The sequence below is a fragment of the Octopus bimaculoides genome, chromosome 3 (assembly GCF_046866305.1).
Source record: "Octopus bimaculoides isolate indiv1 chromosome 3, ASM4686630v1, whole genome shotgun sequence".
Classification (NCBI taxonomy): domain Eukaryota; kingdom Metazoa; phylum Mollusca; class Cephalopoda; order Octopoda; family Octopodidae; genus Octopus; species Octopus bimaculoides.
This window is the reverse complement of record NC_142930.1, coordinates 153,894,248-153,917,174: the sequence shown is the minus strand read 5'-3', so window position 1 is coordinate 153,917,174 and position 22,927 is coordinate 153,894,248. Positions and strand designations below refer to the sequence as shown.

The 22,927-nt window shown below is 33.7% G+C and overlaps 1 protein-coding gene across 2 annotated transcripts in view; it reads left to right on the top strand.

Moving 5' to 3' along the window:
- LOC106881039 (methionine-R-sulfoxide reductase B3, mitochondrial) overlaps positions 1-22,927 on the top strand; it is a 117,450-nt gene that overhangs the window by 62,381 nt on the left and 32,142 nt on the right. For both annotated transcript variants that reach the window (XM_052966038.2, XM_014931240.3), the window contains exons 2-3: positions 14,376-14,585; positions 16,601-16,773. In XM_052966038.2, coding sequence (XP_052821998.1) covers positions 14,407-14,585; positions 16,601-16,773 — 352 coding nt within the window. In that variant the 5' untranslated portion in view covers positions 14,376-14,406. The remainder of the gene's footprint in view (positions 1-14,375; positions 14,586-16,600; positions 16,774-22,927) is intronic.

Genomic DNA, 22,927 nt, shown 5'->3' with positions numbered 1-22,927 from the left:
TTTATTTATTGAAGTTGCTACAAATATTATTTACCATATTATTTAACTTTAAATAGAAGAGCTAACCATCTGGTTACTATGATTTAATTCTATATAAATACATTTTGTTTGGATACTCTATTTGAAAACTGGTAATTATCAAGCTATGGATTAAAAATTTAGAGTTGGTTAATTTTTCTTGCTTTTTTTAGTTATTGAAATTCTTTGAATTTTTCATTTTCTTATGTCATAAGTTTCAAATGACATATTGCTGTGACTTTAGTATTATAGTAAATGGTTGTCATGGAAACATTGACTGTAAAAACTGCATAATTGTTGCAATTGTGCATTTGACACATTTTCTTTCTTCATTTGTACTGTCTGTAGCATTATAATTGTCATGGCATTGCTAAGTTTAAAGTCACTTTCATTGTTTTAGTCTACTGAACCAGTCTTTGGCTGAAACAGAGACATTTTAAATTTCAGACTTTTTAATTTAAGGAAATAATTATTGACAAAATTAATTCAAATAGAAATAAAATATTTATATCTTCCACCAGGAGCATTAGTAATATGAAGTGAACTTAATCCTACTCATAAGTCACATACCATTAGTCACTTAAGCACTCCTCATGTTAAGAAATAAATACAGTATTTACCACACTCATCTTGGAAGATCTACATAGGTTCTAGTCAAAGCATAGAATTGGGAGATTCCTTTACCAGTGAGAGATTTTGTACTAATATAATAGTTACATACCCCTCAACAAGCTACCTACCATTCTTAAAATAACTAAGTATTTTATAAGGCATATGTTTCAGGACAGCAAGGTCTTAATGAAAAGTGAGATAGCTATACCTAGAATATTGGTCAAATGAGTGTACTGGACTCTAAACAACTAATCAGACTATTTATTCTGGGTGTAAAGTCTGTAGGTTACTTTTAAATAGGTGATTGGCTGCTCCTCTCGTCATAGTTTTCCTTCAGGAGAGTAAATTAGATTATGATTGAGTATTATCATCATCATCATCATCATCATCATCGTCTCACGTCTGCTTTCCATGCTGGCATGGGTTGGACGATTTGACTGAGGACTGGTGAACCAGATGGCTGCACTAGACTCCAATCTGATTTGGCAGAGTTTCTACAGCTGGATGCCCTTCCTAACACCAACCACTCCGAGAGTGTAGTGGGTGCTTTTTATGTGCCACCAGCATGAAGGCCAGTCAGGCGGTACTGGCAGTGGCCACGCTCAAAATGGTGTATTTTACGTGCCACCTGCACAGTCCAGTGGCACTGGCAATGGTCTCGCTCGAATGTCTTTACACGTGCCACTGGCACAAGTGCCAGGAAGGCTACGCTGGGCACAGGTGCCATCACGATTTCGCTTTCGCTTGCCCCAACAGGTCTTTGCAAGCCGAGTTTCGTGTCCAATGAAGGAGACGACGTTGGCATGGGTGCCAGTCGTCGAATTTAGTTCAATTTTGATTTCACTTGCCTCAACAGGTCTTCGCAAGCAGAGTTTAGTGTCCAATGAAGGAGGGTACGCAGCAATGCCAAATAAATAAATAATGCAAAACTTGTGTTATCTGAAAAATAAGACCTCTGCAATTATTTTTGTTATTAGCATTGGAGACTAGAGCTTTAGATTTTCTTGTACCATATTCATGACAATAATTTTCTTTTTATTTGGTCATTGGCTCCTTAACTTCAATTAGAAAATATGAAGTAAAACTTATTTTTTTATTAATACCAGTTATCTAAAAAATATTGCAAGTGAGATGTGTCAGCCATCTAAGAATAATAATTTCCTCACCTAATTTTTTTTCTTCATTTCATACAATATTTTAATCTCATTCTTTAAGGGAGGTATGAAATCAAATGTATATACTTATTGTACTAATTGATCAATTTGTTTTGCTATAAGCACAAGAGTGGCTGTGTGGTAAGTAGCTTGCTTATGAACCACATGGTTCCGGGTTCAGTCCCACTTCGTGGCACCTTGGGCAAGTGTCTTCTACTATAGCCTCAGGCTGACCAAAGCATTGTGAGTGGATTTGGTGGAAACTGAAAGAAGCCTGTCGTATATATGTATATATATATATATATATATATATATATGTGTGTGTGTGTGTGTGTGTGTGTGTTCCCCAACATCTCTTGACAACCGATGCTGGTGTGTTTACATCCCCGTAACTTAGCGGTTCGGCAAAAGAGGCCGATAGAATAAGAACTAGGCTTATAAAGTATAAGTCCTGGGGTCGATTTGCTTAACTAAAGGCAGTGCTCCAGCATGGCCACAGTCAAATGACTGAAGCAAGTAACAGAGTAATAGAGTAATTGAAACAAAATAATGCTTAAACATAGCCTTGGCCATGATAACTAAAGAACCTAGATTATAATAATTTTGGGAGCAGTTATTTTATGTTTAAATGAACTTCAAATAGGAAATAGTACTCATTTACATATTCATTAGAGTAATGCAATTTGAGTAGTGTGTCTTGCCCAAGGACATCTCTTAAAAATATTGTCATCAGTTGAACTTATAACTAAACATGCTTTTTTTATGTACCTTCAATAGTTGTGGAGGCGCAATGGCCCATTGGTTAGGGCAGCAGACTCGCGGTCGTAGGATCACGGTTTCGATTCCCAGACCGGGCGTTGTGAGTGTTTATTGAGTGAAAACACCTAAAGTTCCACGAAGCTCCGGCAGGGGATGGTGGCGAACCCTGCTGTACTCTTTCACCACAACTTTCTCTCACTCTTTCTTCCTGTTTCTGTTGTACCTGTATTTCAAAGGGCCTGCCTTGTCACACTCTGTGTCACGCTGAATATCCCTGAGAACTACGTTAATGGTACACGTGTCTGTGGAGTGCTCAGCCACTTGCACGTTAATTTCACGTGCAGGTTGTTCCGTTGATCGGATCAACTGGAACCCTCGTCATCGAAACCGACGGAGTGCCAACAACATTAGTTGTTGAACCCCCTAATCTGTTCTGATTGGGTAATGAACAAAGGTACTCTAGCTGTGAGCAATCAGTCTTATTTTTAGACAGTACTTCTAGGACCATGCTATATAATGTCCTGCCTTATTTAACACATTAGCATTTAAATCAGTCATATCCAGCCAAAATATTCTATTTTATGTTCAAACTGGCCAGATCCAGTCTCTCCCATTTACTGTACAATATCATTCTAAAAATAAACAATCATGTTACTGGAATTTCAAAGCTACAAGATAATGCATGACCAATTCAAATCAATGTGAATAAATTAGCATTACATTTCACAGAGTAATCTGAATGCAAACGGGTTAAGATAGTATTGTATGGTTTGAAGGATATTTGGCTGATATTTCTTGTAGGATAAATGATTACTCAGAGGCCTATCTCTTCCTGTTTAATTGTTTGATACAAAAGCAAGTATATGAATTAATAGAAAATTAAACATTCCAAAATACTGTGCTCTTAGCATAAGCTAACATTCCAGAACATTCCCCTTTTTTTTTTTAAAGGAAAATAAGAAATAACATTGAAACAAATGCTGTAACTTAAAATAGCACAAATTCTAGAGTAAAATAGAATTTAAAAATAAGTTTAAATTTTAAAAAATAAATTTTTTAAGAAATAAAAACAAATTAAAAAATAGAAATATATTTTTTAAAAAATTAAAAATTAAAAAGACCTAATGAATAATTCAATAATTCATGTCTTGTTTTACATTTCCTTACAAAATAAACTTGTATTTTGTTGCAAATTAGAGAGCTTTATACCATAATTTCAATAGATGGAGTGAAATCCAAGGAAAATATTGATATTTATATGTTTACACAACACCCTAGTTTTATAGAGGGAGGAAATTTAATTGTATGGCATCCACGCCTTTACCAAAACAGTGAGAAATGTAAGGGAAGTGACTAACAGCAGAATCAGTCAAGTTGTTCATTCAGCAAGCCGTATCCTAATGTTCATCCATTACTTACACTACTGTGAGCCAAAGAAGGAGATTCTTGCTGTTCAAGTTGCTTGAATAATAGCTAAATCTTCCCCAGACCACACCATACTACCTTAACCCTTTAGCGTTCAGAATAATTTGTCAAATGTAATCCACTCACAAGGCTTTGGTTGGCCCGAGGCTATAGTAGAAAACACTTGCCCAAGGTGCCACGCAGTGGATCTGAACCCGGAACCATGTGGTTTGTAAGCAAGCTACTTACCACACAGCCACTCTTGTGCCTTTAAGCCACTCCTACGCCTACCTGGTCATAAACTACATACAAGAGCTGGTGTGTGATAGTTATCCTATTTATACTCTTTACCCATGTACATCTGTCATTGGAAATACACTGACCTTAGTCACAAATCTGCCAAGTATCATCAACATTTTGCTATTCATTCAAACAGCTCTATCTCATCTCTTACAAATTGTTTAAAAACCCATGTTAGCATGCGTCATTAATTTGAAAATAGAAGTAAAATAAAAAGTTTTAATTCTCATCTGTGATAATTATATTATTTAATATTTATTTGATATTGATTAGCTGATAATGAACAAGTTAATTAAATAATATTTACAATGTATTTTTATCTCCTAAATTTTACTTCCATACTACACATTTTCAGTGAACAAAATGATTTTTTAAATATCTTCAAAAAATTCAGTTCCCACTATCAATGTCAATATAACCTTGCAAATGTTAAATTAAGGCTTTTATGTAGCTGTTCTTGTCAAAATACCAAGATTTACTGTGCAGGACTACTAGCTGCTCACATGGTTTTCAGTTCAAACCTTATGGCAGCCTTTGTGGTGTGCTTCTGAGCAAAGTACCTAGTTCTATTAGCATCAAAGTAAAATAAATAAATGCATCAGCAAAAAAATATAAGTGGGGGTAAGGATAAGTGGGGTGAAGATGTTATGTGCCAAGAAGAGAGATGAGTTCTGACATTTGTAATAGCCTACCCTCATAGCACACAAGCTTATTTTACAGATTTTATTAATTACTCCAGATTTATCTGATTGAACATAAACAGGTTCCATTTTCTACTTCACAACTAAGTGATCAGCAATAAGTGGAGCATTACCTAGCTATATAAACAAAAATAATTGTTGCAAGAAGAAGCCGTTATACTTATAGAAAAAATGTAGATATTTATTAAATATAATTATCTATTATTTATAGGTGCAGGATTGGCTGTGTGGTAAGTAGCTTGCTTACCAACCACATGGTTCCGGGTTCAGTCCCACTGCGTGGCACCTGGGGCAAGTGTCTTCTACTATAGCCTCAGGCCGACCAAAGCCTTGTGAGTGGATTTGGTAGACAGAAACTGAAAGAAGCCCGTTGTATATATATATATATGTTTGTGTGTCTGTGTTTGTCCCCCCACCATCGCTTGACAACCGATGCTGATGTTATGTCCCCGTAACTTAGCGGTTCGGCAAAAAGAGACCGATAGAATAAGTACTAGGCTTCCAAAGAATAAGTCCTGGGGTCGATTTTCTCGACTAAAGGCGGTGCTCCAGCATGGCCGCAGTCAAATGACTGAAACAAGTAAAGAGAGTATTCTAAATATTGTTTTGGTGGTTCATGATTGGCTGAGATGGTTGATACTTCTCATTGCATTGTTCTTCATATCGTCCTAATTCCCAGTTTCTATTAAAGGAAGGTCTGGAGAGAAATTAAGGAACATTATTGTGAAAGGTGTGACAGGCATAGTTGTGTATTAAGTAGGTTGCTTCTCAACCATGTCGTCTTAGGTTCAGTCCCACCATGTGGCACCTTGGGCAAATATCTTCTACTGTAGTCCCAGGTCAATCAAAGCCTTCTGAGTGGATTTGATAGATGGAAACTGAAAGAAGCCCATTGTGTGTGTGTGTGTACATATATATATAACTGGTATTAAGGAAGGAAGGAAAATATTAGATTTTTAAGCCCTAAAATTCACTCCATAATTGCCCATGGCATAGTGGTTAAGAGCACGGGCTACTAACCCCCAAGATTCCGAGTTCAATTCCAGGCAGTGACCTGAACAATAATAATAATAATAATAATAATAATAACATCGAAAAATACCTTAGGAATGAAAAATCCCCAAGACACCTGATGAAGGCTGGAGGGTATATCAGCCGAAACATTGTGTTAACAACAAACAAGATGAGGACAAATATCCGTCAAATGTAAATAATGTACATAATTCCTCATCTCTTAAATATAGAACTGCAGAGGTTGAACTGTTTGACAAAACCCTTCAAGACAATGCCCTGGCATGGCAACAATTCAATGAATGAAATGAATAAAAGATAAAAGTAATAAAATCTAAAGACAGTTTTTGGTATGAGTACATGATAGTGCTCATAATAATAGTAATAAACTTTTTGGAATCAGGCATTCTTTATAGATGAATATAATTAACATCTAATTTGACAACTCTTTGCATTCCTTCTGTATTAAGTTGTGATAATATCTGTAAACCTTTATGCTCCAGTTACATAAACTTGCACACCAAACTGTTATGGCACCCATCAGAGTGTAATTCATTTCATGACTACATTAGATATGCCTTTCATATTATTAATATGGTTAACAACTGCTAACTGAAAACAGTGAAGGACTACATTTGAAATGAATCTAGCTATATTTGTAATACTATAACCTGTAAAATATAATAGATTCAGTAGTTCCTTTCATGCTATATGGACTTCACAATGAAGTTTTAATCATTTATACTAATTTTTATATTTTAGTCAATATATGGATCCATTTAGTAAAAAGCTCTAATCATCTTATATAGATTCATTCAGTATACAATAGTGATCAGTTTGTGCTTGGATTAGTTTTATTTTCTGTTCAGTTCACATTTATTATCATGAAAATCATGAAATATCAATAGCCATTGAGTGATTCCATATAGCAATGAGATTTCAGTGCATTTTCATAATTTTATTTTGAGCCTATTGTATTTATTTGAGCACAATGTGATCTCATATATAATGGGACTGCCTGCATTTTGTACCTAAAAGTCAGTAATATATTTTATCTGTGAATATAATGCTTTCCACCAATTTTGGCCATGGTGTTTTGTAAATTTCTTGCATTATGCATGAGTAAATACAATAATTCCTTTATAATAATTATCCTTATAAACTAGGATAATATGGCTTAAATTCAATCGACCTGGTTATAATATGGCACCATTCTGACATTGCAATGCTATTTTGAGACATATTTTGTCTTTCCTTTTCTCATGCAGCTGGTCTTATGACATTTTGTATATCTGAATGTATTTCTTTTACTTAATAGAAAGCAAAACTACATTATCACCCAATCATTTGTATTGTTGCTAAGTGGAGCATTTAAAATACAATGCAGTGCTTGAAATATGTTTGATAGTTTATTGCTTTTGCCGCAATAAAACAGTTGTTAATCTCTTGCTTTTTCTATATACCTTGAGTAGCTCGAAGAGTTAGATGATATATCTTGAGTATGAGAGCCTGAGTTATTTATGTTTCCCAAGTTACTCCCTCTCTCTGTTCCAAATCCTTAGTAACATATTGTTCAAGAGGTTCTGTACAAAGGTTAATAGTACTATCTTAAAAGCATTCAATATAAGGAAATGTTGTGTTCCTTCAAGGAATTCAATTTACTCTGTAAAGAAAAGAGGGATTACATGTATAAACTACTTTGCACAACTGAGGATAATTGCAAGTTGTTATCTGTGTCTTTGTTAATACAAAACAAAATATCTTCTAAATAAGTTGTTTAACAAATAGCCTTACCTTAAAGCCTAGACAAGAATAGATTTATAACTTGAATTATTTTTGTAAGCTATTTTTATGTGGTTCTATTTTTAACCTGGCAAATTCTTTTATTTGGTCCAAATGGAAATATTGAATTCTTTTATATATATATATACATATCTAGTTCATTATTTTACTAATTCTATTTTCTCAAATTTAGCTGTCATGAAGAATAAATACAGATTGCTTAATAATAATGAAATAAATTTGATCTGATTGTTGTTATTGATTCCCTGTGTTTTGTAGGATCTTTCTAGAAATCAGTGTACTTTGGTTATTTCAGTCAATGTTATTTTGTTATAAATGCATTCACTAAAATAAAAGTCTAAAAGTTAGCAATAAAAATATAAAGACACGATGAATACTATTGTTTAATACATTTAATATTAGAAAGTATGGAAGTTTGTGTGTGTGTGTGTATGTAAGTGATAGCCCAGTTGTGGGTGAAATAATAATGTAAGTACATTCCTTTTATAGTTCTCATGTGCAGAAAATTGGAGAAAGAGTCACACGATAGATTCTTTGGGGGTTTGTTGATTGCTGTGCAGAAAATACATAGCCATTTCCCTTCCACAACCAATAGCAGAGAATATTCAGTTCCTATATAAAACAGTCATTCATTAGCTTTGCACTGCAGTGCTCAAGGAAGGAAAATTTGTATGTTTTCTCTAAGGATTAATCAACAAACCATGGAAAGGTTCATTAGGAAACTCCCCCATTTTTTTTCTTTTCCATACATCAACAGTATACAAGAAATGTGTTTGCATTCTTATTTTACTTTCAACCAGACTAATGTCGGCTTCACTTTCACATCCTGAATGATGTCCATATTGTTCGTGAAGCAGAGATCCAGAATGTTATTAGCCCTAGTTAGTCTGAGTACAGCTTGCTCCATGAATAGGGCATTGGTGAGGTTGAGCAGGGACTCCACTTGTGCTTGCTTGCAATGAGTCATTCCTGAGAGCATGAGTCCTTCGGACCATTTGACGTCTGCTGCTTTTAAATACTCTGGTATTTGAATACTCTGGTATTTGAATACTCTTTTTTCCACCTTGTTGCACATTTATGTGCTTACTCCGATATATATATATATATATATATATATATATATATATATATATATGACATGACATATATTTTAACCAAAATTATTTAGAAATAAATTTGTGACTTCCCCCCCAAAAAACCTTGTTTCATATTGATACTAGCCAGATGAAGGTAAAACATTTATTTAAGCGTTATCAGTCTATGATATCAGCCATTACTTTCCCACTGTCAGACAAAAATTGCTCTTTAAATTTGGGTATCTTGAATTTATATGTCCCAAATTCCACCTCGCATCTTGTTCATTGTTATCCTCTATTTCTTTTATGCTCTCTCAGAAACCAGTCTGTTTATTTTTTCACAAACCTGTTGTCACTTATTCTCTGGATGTGTCCAGTTCAATACCATTTTGGGAATTTTTCAATGTCACTTAGTTATTTTGCTTGTTTTTTTTTTGTTTCCATGTCATTTCATTGCTTTATGATTTTTCCCTCTTGTAATCCCTTGCATAATTTGTTTGTGAGAATGTTGAACTGTCCTTAGTTTGCTTGTTAAGTTAGGTAATTTGCTCAGTTTCAAGTTTCTGCACTATAAAAAAATTCTTGCGGATGATGCACTGGTTGTAAGCTCATCTTTCGGGTAATTTGGTTTTAAAAGTAAAGCTTGCCTCTCCCTGGAGTTTAAGAAGTTTAAGTCAAGGTCATTTACATTTTTTTCCACAGCTTTTGCTTTAGAAGTTGGCCAACATTTTACTATTTGAAGGTTGTTTCTTCATCTTTAATATCAGAAACATCAGCGATCAGTTAGTTGAACATTATATACTTTTCTGTGTTCAATCATAGTCTTTCTGCTTTGCATTCTATATTCAGTTGTTTTAATGTAGTTTCAAGTTCACTTGGAACACCTGACACGATCAAGTGTATGTGAGAAACTTCCCATTGATTTTAATAACCATTTCATCTTTCTTTCAGTGCAGTTTTTGGAACATTTCTTCAAAGAAGTTTATGAATAGCTTGGGAGAATAGAATCATCCTGTTTTATGCCCTTATTTTTTAGACAGAACTTATTTGAAGCTTTGTGTAGTTTGATAAAAAATGTTGCATGGTGGTAGATGTTTAAGATATTGAAGTATTCTGGTTCTACACCTTTGTTATGGCTGTCATCGCTACTGTTATTGTACAGAATTCAATATCTTTTAGTAGTCCATGAAGGCTATGCAAAACAGAATGTTATATATATATATATATATATATATATAATAATAATAATAATATTAGGGATAAAAATCCAAATTTACAGGTAAAAACTCAATTAAATTCAATTTATCAAAAATGAAAATTAAATTAAGTTTCACAGTATAAAATATATAAATATATAATTTTAGAGAAAAGAACCAAAGTTCATGAACTTATCCATGAAAATCCAGTCACATATAGAAAAAATTAATAAGTAAATGCATGATAAAGAAGTATAATAAAATACAAAGTAAAAATCATAAAATAATGATAATAAATGATAGTTATTATTATTATTATTATTATTATTATTATTATTATTATTATTATTATCATTATCATTATCATTATTTTATGATTTTTACTTTGTATTTTATTATACTTATTCAGCTTGCATTTACTTATTAATTTTTTCTATATGTGACTGTGGATTTTCATGGATGAGTTCATGAACTTTGGTTCTTTTCTCTAAAATTATATATATATATATATATATATATATATATATATATATATATATATATATATATATATATATATATATTAATTAGTTGGTTCGTTGCATGTAGGTTATCAGTAGTTGAAAAACTGCATCAAATCCTGCTTGTCATACGACTGTTTTTTTTTTTTCCATTTGTTTGGAAATTCTGTTTGTTGTGATTTTTGTAGATGTCTTGTATGTGACACTTGATATGGTTTACAGCTCAGTAGTTTGTTAGGTCGTCTCTATCTCCCTTTTTATACAGTAAAATGATTATTGCCTTGTCACAATTTTTAGGAATGTTGCTTTGTTTGTGGTATTCAGTGAAGAACTTGGTAATTTGCTTCAAGATAGTTTCTCTTGTATCTTTTAAGATTTGGGTGTTTAACAATGCTTTAACAATTCTCAGTAGTCATGCACCTCCTCTTAACCAAAATAACATAGCAGAAGATTACTCACTAAAAATGTAAACAAAAATTTTCCTGGTACAACTCATTTACATTACAGAATAGGGTTGACAGCTGACAGAGGCTACAGTATTGTCAATGCAGTGTGTGTTATAAATAATTAAATATATGAAATCATCTTTATGTATTTAGTCTTGTTGTGACATTAGGCTCACAAAACTGCTTGTGTGTTCCCCATCCCAATCTACCAGAAATGAACATTTGTGTCTAATTTTACTGCAAAGACTAACTACATATGGACCTGACTCAGCATATTTATTTGTTTATTACCAACACTATACAGATACCCTAGTAATTCCTATTTATAGATACCTTCCTTTAGTAACATCTCCTCAAACCCTAGGCTTATTATTTCTAACTTGACCTGAAGTTGCAGTACTAGTTTTGCTAGCCATGTAAATATTACATTCATTGACTAATCTCTTATTAATTTTCTAGGATTTTTTGTTATTCTGACTCAATCTTAGTACTGCTGGAATATTTTGAACCATTATCATCATGCCCTACATCAAACAACAAAAGATTTGCAACCGCTGTTTTTCCTGCTTTTGAATGCTTACTGAAGTTTCTGTTCTGGTACTTTAACCTGTTGACTTAAGAGTCCTAATTCTGTTATAAATGATTACAAAGCATGAAGGATACCCCACCCCACCTGCTCCACCATTGATTTTTGGAAGTTTGCTTTGTTTAAATTCAGTTCTTAGTTCTGTTCCACCTGCAATAAATTTGAGTTGTACAAAAACTAAAATTGGTTACAAACAAGAAGTATGAGCTGTAATAAGATTACACTCAGGTATATTTATAAGCAACACAATTTCTTATTTCTTTATTGCCCACAAGGGGCTAAACATAGAAAGGACAAACAAGGACAGACAAAGGGATTAAGTTGATTACATCGACCCCAGTGCGTAACTGGTACTTAATTTATCAACCGCGAAAGGATGAAAGGCAAAGTCGACCTCGGCGGAATTTGAACTCAGAACGTAACAGCAGACAAAATACCGCTAAGCATTTCGCCCAGCGTGCTAACGTTTCTGCCAGCTCGCCGCCTTAAACAACACGATTTCTTTCAGATATTGATATCTATAATATTGTTTACTAGAGCAATTTAGACTAAAATACTTATCACATGCGTAGATATAAGTGTTAGTTCTGTAAAATACTGTTAAATACTATGTACATTCATAGAGAATTATTTCCTTTTGTCAAGTAGTTGTCATGATAGCCATTTAAAAATTTCTGCTTTAATCTGTCTGCCTGTCTCTCTCTGGTGGTTGGCATTAGGAAGGGCATCAAGCTGTAGAAACCATGTCAAATCAGACTGGAACCTGATACAGCTCTCCAGCTTACCAGTTTTAGTCAGTCTAACCCATCCCAGCATGGAAAACTGATGCTAAATGATGGTGATCATGATGATACATATATATATATACATACATATATATATATATATATATATATATATATATATATATATATATATATATATATATCCTTTATAATTGTGATTTATTCATAATTATACACACTTCTTTTATGAAATTTATGATTAAATGTTTGGCCATTGATATATTCGTAAATACTTATGAATTGTTTGATATATCCTTTGTAATGTATTTTACATTCCTCTTTTAATTATTTTATATATATATATATATGTGTGTGTGTGTGTGTTTATACATACACACCTTTATCCTAACTTTTGTTTTAATTTGTTACAATACTATTGGGTCGTCCTATAAATAATGCAGTTTTTTCATACTTCTTTTATTTTTCAAAATTAAAATAAATAAAGTTCTTTTTTAATCTAAAATATACCCTCTTTCATTTTCTGCAATGCTTTTCCATCTATCTGGTAGACTTGCAAAGCCCCTCTTCCAAAATTCACTTGTCCATGATGAAAAAATACTCCTCCAGTACTGTTCTGACCTCATCTACAGAATTCATACTTTTCCCATCCAAATGATTTTGAAGACTGCAGAATAAATGATAATCAGACGGGGCAATGTCCAGCGAATATGGTGGGTGGGGCATCGTTTCCTAATGAAACTGCTCCAGCCTTTGGAATGTCATCCTCACTGTATGTGGCCAAGCATTATCCTGATGGAAGAATACCTTTCATCTTGAAATCAAAGTTGATTGTTTTTCTTCTAGCATTGACTTAAGCCGCTTAGAGCTGCTTGCAGTAGATCCCATTATGCAGCATTTTGGACAAGGTCTTTTACCATGGCTTCTGGTTAATTGATACTTTGTGAAAGAAATCCAATCGGCAAAACTGTATGGAGCCCCTCATTCATTTTCCATATTTGCATGGGTTAGATGAGTGTATTATTGAGGCATTGTTTCACAGCTAGATACCCTTCCTGTCATCAAACCGTACCCATTTTTCAAGTAAGACATTTCTTATGTCTGCAGCCTACCGATTTGTTGATAGGAGAAAGGACAAACTGTCATTGCTTATAGCTTGTAATATTTGGAGAATATGTGAACAAGAACACATATATATGCTGAATTTCTTTCAGTTTCCACCTACCAAATTCATTCACAAAGCTCTGATCAGCCCAGGGTTATAATAGAAGTCACTTGCCTAAGATACTACACAGTGGGACTGAACTCAAAATGCTGATGTTGGGAAGTGAATTTCTTAACTACACAAGGTACAAGCAGTCTGAAATACCCTGTTTTATTCATGTCCTACTGAGTTATCTCTTCCCGGTTTGTCAATGTATACTTTTCATATCTTTCTAAGAATGATGAAATAAGCACCAAAGTACTGGGTCAATATAATCAATTAAAAAAAAGAAAAACACAGGTGCAGGAGTGGCTGTGTGGTAAGTAGCTTGCTTACCAACCACATGGTCCCGGGTTCAGTCCCACTGCGTGACACCTTGGGCAAATGTCTTCTACTATAGCCTCGGGCTGACCAAAGCCTTGTGAGTGGATTTGGTAGACGGAAACTGGAAGAAGCCCGTCGTATATGTATATATGTATGTGTGTGTGTCTGTCTGTTTGTCCCCCCAGCATCGCTTGACAACCGATGCTGGTGTGTTTACGTTCCCTGTAACTTAGCAGTTCGGCAAAAGAGACCGATAGAATAAGTAATAGGTTTACAAAGAATAAGCTCTGGGGTCGATTTGCTCGACTATAAAGGCGGTGCTGCAGCATGGCCGCAGTCAAATGACTGAAACAAGTGAAAGAGTAAAAAGTATGAGCATAATCACCATCCAAAGACTTAAATAGTGAGAAAAAAAGAAAAAATTAAGTGATGAACATTAAATGTAACTATATTTGTTGCTTTTATATCTGTTTATGTAATTATGTAATTCCAACTATGAAAATGATGATGATGATGATAAGTTGCTTTTTGTTTATAGGTGCTAATGAAAATTGCTACTCCTTGGCTGCATGAACTTGTTGCATACTATCACTGCTAAGCGGGAAAGTTCGCCTGCTCTCAAGAAACTACAGGCATCATGTCAGGACTCTGCGAGTGGTACGTGCCCTGTCACATATTCCAAAGAAGAACTGAAGGAAAAACTTTCTTCTGTACAGTATCGGGTCACTCAGGAGAAGGGCACAGAGAGGTATGTTTTGATATCTTAATTGTTTATATAGAATATTTGAATGTTATTTTTGTGGTGTTGGTGTAAATGTTGGTAAATCTAATAATCCATAGCTGGTAGGAATAGCAACTAATGAAAACTTTGTTTTGACATCTCATATCAGAACCAGTTAGATTAGTGAAACCCACTTTATCCAACCTCAACACTGCAAACTAACAAGACATTGGTTTTACAATATTCCTGCTGTTTACAGCAGTCAGTTATTAGTATCTCACTGTACCCATTTACAACCAAGTAAACTTGGCCATTTGATAGTTAAGTGTCTTAGCTATAGATACCTTACAGTAGCTATGACAGGATTCCTAGTCACTGTTTTGATTTGACTACTCATGTTTTCTGTGGAGGGGCAAAGGTTGCCATGTAGAATTAGAAAGAACTCAAAATGATCTATATCTTTGGCTTTGTTTCATAACTAATTAGCCAATCATGGTGTAAATAATGATGACATAGTTATGTGTAGTAAGAAGATTGCTTCCCAACCACATGGTTCTGGGTCCAGTCCCACTGCATGGCATCTTGGGCAAGTGTCTTCTACTATAGCCTCAGGCCAACCAAAGCCTTGTGAGTGGATTTGGTAGGTGGAAACTGAAAGAAACCCGACAGGTATATCTATGTGTGTGTGTGTGTGTGTGTGTGTGTGCATCTTTGTGTCTATGTTTGTACCCCCATCTACCTTTCTATTTTTTTCTGTGATTTCAAGAAGATTTGATTGTTATTTCTAGCAGGTTTAGTGACCATATTTTTACTTTTTCATTGACTTGACTACATGTTAGGTACAAAAGAAATGTAAAGGTTGGTTGAAGGCAAAGGGTACATTGGGTATAGATGGGTCCAAACAAGTTATGGAAATACGTAGATAAGTCAGCATTGGGGTTTCAGAAATAACCAAGATATATGGAGAGATGTGGTATCAGAAATAATCAATATGTAGAGAGAGGTGTGTTTTTAGCAATAATCAATATCATATATATATATATATATATATATATATATTGATAGATAGATATAAATATTTGAGATCAGAAATAATCAGGATATATAACGATATATGAAATCAGAAATATTCAACATATATTAGTGTTGTAGTATCAGAAATAAGATCATGATGTACAGAGAGATCTATCTCATCCATTGCTTACATAAAAAATTTGATGTTAAAGTGTAGATAATGTTGAATCCAGATATATTTCATTATTGAATATTTCTTTTATTTTTTGGGTTTTTTTTTTTCACTTAGTTCTTTAATTCAAAACAAAAATGCTCTAAATGCTGTATCTATGATATTCCTACTTCTGAAATAGTGTTATAGTAGAAGCAACAAACTTATTCCTTTATCCTCTCAAAATATTCTCTGATTCTAAGTTAATTTGCTGCTGATATCAAGATATTGGATACAAGGAGATAGAGAAATATCAACTTGTTTTGGGGTTGACTTATACATGACTGAAGACATTTAAAAACTATATGAATTTTGTCCAATGTAGAACACATATAAATATCTCCCTTTTAACCAGAAAAGCTTCTTCCTAAGTCACTTCCTGATGACATTTCTAGATGATTATTTGGGTGTGACAATCAATGAGTCAATAAGATGTAAATATCATCTTGAAGAGAAGGGGAAGATAACAAAAATTGACATTCAACATTCAGGATATGGGTAATGATTCTAGCTGGGATGTTATTGCTAATCTTTATAACTTACTTCTCTATTGTACTATGTACTCGCAAAGATATATAGATAAAACACCAAAGGATGCAAAATTGTTACTATAGACGGCAAAATGTTTAAGCTTTCATTGAGTTGAGAAACAGGCTGGACTGATCTTGAAGTTGACTTTGATACAAGAAATAAGGATATGAAATATATTAAAAAATTGTAATGGATTTGGTAAAAAAAAAATGAAATTTTTTTTCATTAACATTTTGTTGTTCTGGTTACTAAGTATTTAAGTGTTGTATTTCTTTCCTTTTACTAGGGCCTACTCTGGCAAATTTCTTAGTTGGAATGAAGAAGGAATATTCACATGTGTTGTGTGTGGGAATAAACTTTTTGCTTCTGATACCAAGTTTCACTCAGGGTGTGGTTGGCCGTCCTTTACTGACGTCATTGAAAAAGGCAATGTCACCTTCAAAGATGATTTCAATCATGGTAAGTCTAGTTTACAACTATAACTTGCATATATATATAAGGATATGTTTGTTCAGGAGAACAAAACCCATAAATATGAATTAAAGAATTCAATTTCAGCTTATAGCATAGTAGAGAATATATATATATATATATTTACTATAGATGCTATAGAAAGTATCTTTGAGTACATGTCTGGACTACCAAGAGCAGATCTCTTCACTCAGCTGGGTTGCATTGTCTGCAAACTCAGCAGGAATATCAGGTGCAAACACTCATGCACAGAGTTTTGATATTCAATATTCAATTAATATTGTTTGGGTGTGCGGATTATACCGACCCAACAAGGTGCCTCAATTTAAGTGCTTCATTCAACAAAATCTTAATTATATTTTATACTAGCAGTTAAAGAGAATAATGAAATCTAAAAACGCCGTCTAGACTACGCATCATCTTTATATATAGATATGTACATGCACACACGCACCCAAACACACGTATATATATGTATATCAATATAAATATATGAAAGTCAATGAAGCTTCGTAAAAGAAGGTGATCATGTACATACTTTCTTGCTGTTGTGATTATAACACCTCGTTGTAAACTATGTTCCTTGTTTTCCCTTGTGGAGCATATACAAATAGGTTTTTTTTGCTGCCCACTCTTGAGCAGCCAACATACAGTTGTCCATGTGAGAAGCAGGGCTCTTCCAAGAGAAGACCAGCTACAGACAGTGTTTGATCCTGAGATTTGTTTATGGACATGGCAAAAGTCACACGAAGGGGGAATTGTAGTCTTCTGAATGTAAAAGGAATGTCTGCTCCTGATGGAGTAAGAGGAATTCTTGGAATAAAGACGTCATCCCCTTTTGCACATCCAGAAAGAATGGTAGCCTCAATAACGTGTGACATCATTTTCTAAATAATGCTCATCTGTTATGTTCGGGTTAAAATTTCATCAACATCAAAAATATATGAATTTTCATGGGAGTTATGGCCGTTATGCAAAGAATATAATTTCCAAATTTCATAGAGATCCGTTCAGTACTTTTGACATAGTTTTGGATAAGAAAACAAATGATTAATGTGTGTGTTTGTGTGCATGTGTATGTGTGTGTGATGGGTGTATATATGTATAGATATCTGTATGCATGTATATATGTATATATGTGTACATATTACATGTACATCTATATATATATATATATATATATATATATATATATATATATACATCTACACATATGTATACATATACATGTATGTATAGATCTATATATATATATATATATATATATATATATATATATATATATATATGTATATATATATATACATATACGTGTACATCTATATGTATACATATACATCTCTCTCTTTCTCTCTCTGAAAGTATCTGTCATTACAGTATCGAAATGGTGTACATATACATGTATATGTATACATATACATCTCTCTCTCTCTCTTTCTGTCTCTCTCTTTCTCTCTTTCTCTCTCTGTGAAAGTATCTGTCACTACAGTATCGAAATGTGATTGTTTCAGTTAGTGGAATAGTTTCAATTTTAAAGTGAAAGTATTTGACATGAGTGTTTTTGTTTCACTTTTGACATGTAATACTTAAATAGTGGAGATATTGTGTTGCTGTGGGCTCGAACTCTGGAAGAAGTTAAAAATTTTTTTTGACTAAAACACAACTGGAACCCTAAGTAAGGCATGTGTAAAATTTGAATGAAATTGGTTGCGTAGTTCTCGAGTTTTAGGGATTCACACAGACAGACAGACAGACACACATTCTCATTTTTATATATATAGATATATATATATGAAGTGGAGGCGCAATGGCCCAGTGGTTAGGGCAACGGACTTGTGGTCATAAGATAGCAGTTTCGATTCCCAGACCGGGTGTTGTGAGTGTTTATTGAGCGAAAACACCTAAAGCTTCACGAGGCTCCTGCAAGGGATAGTGGCAAACCCTGCTGTACTCTTTCACCACAACTTTCTCTCACTCTTACTTCCTGTTTCTGTTGTGACTGTAATTCAAAGGGTCAGCCTTGTCACACTGTGTCACGCTGAATATCCCCGAGAACTACGTTAAGGGTACACGTGTCTGTGGAGTGCTCAGCCACTTGCACGTTAATTTCACGAGCAGGCTGTTCCGTTGATCGGATCAACTGGAACCCTCGACGTCATAAGCGGCGGAGTGCCAACAACATATATACGAAATATTTTGGATACATTTCTATTTAATTAAACAGATGATTGTTATTATCATATTACTAAACCTGATAAAATATCCTTAATTGTTATTCAATTAATTAGTTCTAACTTTGTATAAAGTTGTTGTCCTACTGAAATACTTGTTTCACGCTATTCACCCCCACTTCACCCTCACTTCTTATTTTTAATGAATGACAGGCATTCCTACCCCCGTAATCTTTTTATCATTGACATCAATCTTTAATTGTTGCAACTCCATTGTTTATTTTAAAGCTCCTTTATGACCTTACATCTCTTATATTATGTTAGCTGCCTAATTGTGTCAGCGTTCAATCTTTTCATTGCTTTAATCACTTCTCACTCGACAACCTTTTCTCAACAAATTTTTGTGTTTCCCTTTTCAATGTTTCGATGTTAGTTTCTCTATGACACATTGTCAACACAGCAGTTTCTCTTCTGTATAAACTGTGTAGTTCATTTAGCTAGACATCACAAGAATTTCTGTTTTTTTAATATATTTCCCCATATGTTGTAATGTTTTTGAAATTCTTGCTAACCTAGTTATTTATCTATCTTGTTTCTTCTAATATTTTATTCTTGGTTTTATACTTAAGGTAAAAAGAAAAACAAAAACAGTTTGATTCTTTTCTTAGGTTTTATGTAACCATTAAGACAAGTCATGCTTTTCATTCTTCATTGATTTAAGGAACATTTTCAGGAAAGATTAGATTCATTTTGAAAAGAAGTGATCTCAAAGTCTGATGTATATTTCTGGTTCTTTTATGCATTATTACTGGCTTTTAGAATGAAATTCTATTCAGTGGTTATATATTTTGTTAATTTATTCAGTCCTATAATGGAAGTATGGTGTCAGCATCATTTAAGAAGTTTTATATACTGATTTGATTTCTATAATAGTTACTATATTGGAACCTTAGCAAGGAACATGACTCTATTTGATTCATGTTGCTACTTAACTAAAAGCAGGTATAACTTGCTTCTTTGCATAAGTGGCTGTCACCAAGAATGAAATACAGCTATAAGTCACCTGATCCATTAATTCATGCTAATATTCATTCTAGTTTTGAACAGCCATCTAACCTTCTAAACAAATGTTCACTTTTCTTTTCTTTTGTACTGTGATTTTTCTTTTTTTGAGTTTCTCATATTTGCTTGTATTTTCTCATGATACAAATGTATTATTTATCTTTATACAATAGTAAGACTTGGTTCACATGAATCTTTCTAAATACATTGTTTATATATGATGTAAGGTGTGAGGAAGTATAATAACTTTTCTTTGTAAATCACTTTTGATTGAAGTAGTTATTGGTGAATTATCACTGAACACCACTGAAACAGTAATGCATTATTGCACAGAGAGTTATGGCTTCGTAATAATAGGTGATTCTTTCTTGGAAATGTTGAACAGACAAACAGAATGTGTGCATGTATGCTCGTGTGTGTGTGTGTGTCTATTTTTATTTTACATCACAATTGGTTTACTGAATTTCTGATGGAGAGAACGTCAAAGTAATGTTGAATTTGATGCAGAACAAGCATTACGTGTGTCTTCGTTTGAAGAACACTGTTTTTTTTGGGGGGGGGGGTCTTCTTTTTTCTTTCCTTCTTTACCAGTGTACATTCACAAAAATACATGAACACACACATGCGCAGATTTGACTGGGTGGTTTAGAAGCTTGTTTTGCAACCACATGGTTACAGGTTCAACTGCTCTGCATGGTGTTTTGAACAAGTGTCTTCTACTTTAGTCTTGTATTAACCAATGCCTTGTGACTAGAAGAATTTGGTAAACATAAACTAAGCAGAAGCCTAATGTGTACGTGTGTGTGTATGTGTGTGTGTGTGCATGCATGTTCTAAACTTTGTGTTAATATGGATGGAAATTCCAGTGTGTGTATGAAATTATCAACATTATTTAGAATATTGTTACTGAAAACAATTAAAATTTACAAACTGTGTAACTTTTAATCATATTCAATCTTAAGGTTGCAATAGGCAGTGCTCCATCTTGTTTGCTAAAACAAAGTAAAAAAATTAATCTAAGGTACTCATATATGAAAGAAATTGAAGTAGTTAATGAGTAGAGAAATGTACGCTCTGTAGTTGAAAAAGCGTGTATATTGTGAATAGAGAAGTGTATACTGAATGGGAGAAGTATGTATAGAGAGGTCTGAAAGTATGAACATAGTAGGTGAAGTGTGTACTCTAGAGGTGAAGAAGTGTATAGTCTAATTTAAAGGAAATTGTAGATGAAGAACACATGCTTAGGTGAGGATTTTTTATATCAACTTGGTAAGAAAATTACTAATATATACATTATTTACATTCTACGGATATTTTTACTCATCTTGTTTGTTGTTAACACAACGTTTCTGCTGATATATCCTTCCAATGTCTTGGGGAAATTTCAAACCTGGGTTCTCATTCTTAAGGTATTTTTCGATGTTATTATTATAATTATTATTGTTATCATTATTAAGGTCACTTTTTGGAATCGAACTCAGAATCTTGGGGTTAGTAGCCGATGCTCTTAACCACTATGCCATATGCCCATGGGCAATTATGGAGTGAATTTTAGGGCTTATAAATCTAATATTCTCCTATCCTTAATACCGGTTCTCTTATGCTATTCATATCTGTACTCGGTCTGCTTAGGAAGGTTAGGTTTAGGGTTGTTGTGTCCTAGCATATGTGCTGCTTCTTTTAGTTTTCATATTTTCCAGTAGTGTTCTGTGTCTATTATTTTACCTTCATCCCGCAAGGGGAGGTGGTCTCTATTTTTCCATACATGATCAGCTATAACCGATTTATCAATATCTCCTCGTGTCACAGCTTTGCGATGTTTGTCTATCCTTATTTTGAGGGGGCGGCTTGTTTCGCCTTTGTATAACCTACCACAGCTGCATGAGATGAAGTACACGCAGTCTTTGGTCATTTTCTCTTCTATTATTGGTTTTACTCGAAGGAGATATTTGCGAAATGTTGTATTACTCTTGAATATTGTTCTGATGTCATATGGGCCGCATATCTTTTGTATCCTTTCAGAGAGGCCTTTCACATCGGGTAGACAGACTGTGGACAGTTTTATGGCCTCATCCTCTCTCTTTTTCATAATTGAAGTGGATAGTATACTTTTGGGGTAGTTGTTGCTTAACAGATCGTTATTGAGCTTGATCATTTCTTTGTGATGTGTATCACGATCGCTACTTATATTCTTTGCATGATGCTTTAGGCACTGAGCAATCCCTCTCTTTACACTGTTTGGATGGTGGGAATTGAAGTTGAGGTATCGTCCAGTGAAGGTTGGCTTGCAGTATATGGAAGAAATGATCAAGCTCAATAATGATCTGTGCCAGTGACGTGTAAAAGGTACCCATTGGCACGAGTACCTTTTATGTGTCACTGGCACCAGGTACCTTTTACATGTCACCAGCATGGGTGCCTTTCATGTGTCACTGGTATGGCTGCCTTTTACGTGCTACTGGTATGAAAACATCACTGAGCTATGAATAATATCATCAGACCATAGGATGTATGTGTTTAAAGCCATAAATGGTTTTATAATTTAAGAAGGATATCTCCAACTACATTCAAACTTTTCATTTTCTTAGGAATAATAATCTAATAAACAAGCAGCCAAAATTTACTACATCATACAATACTTTAACATAACCTTTTGGGATGAATTTAAAAAATTACAATGGCAGTCTGCCAGGATACTTGATGGAAAATTTATTACTTTGAATTACTCAAAAATAGTTTCACTGGTTTCAACCAATTGCTAGTAGCTATGTTAGGTTGCTGTACCTTAAAACTTTACCAAATTATAAATATATTTTTTTATTAATTTCAAAGAGAAGGGTGCCTGATGGAAATAAGTTTGTATCTATTCATGCTCGTATGACTTTTGAAAGTTATTCTTGATAAATAAT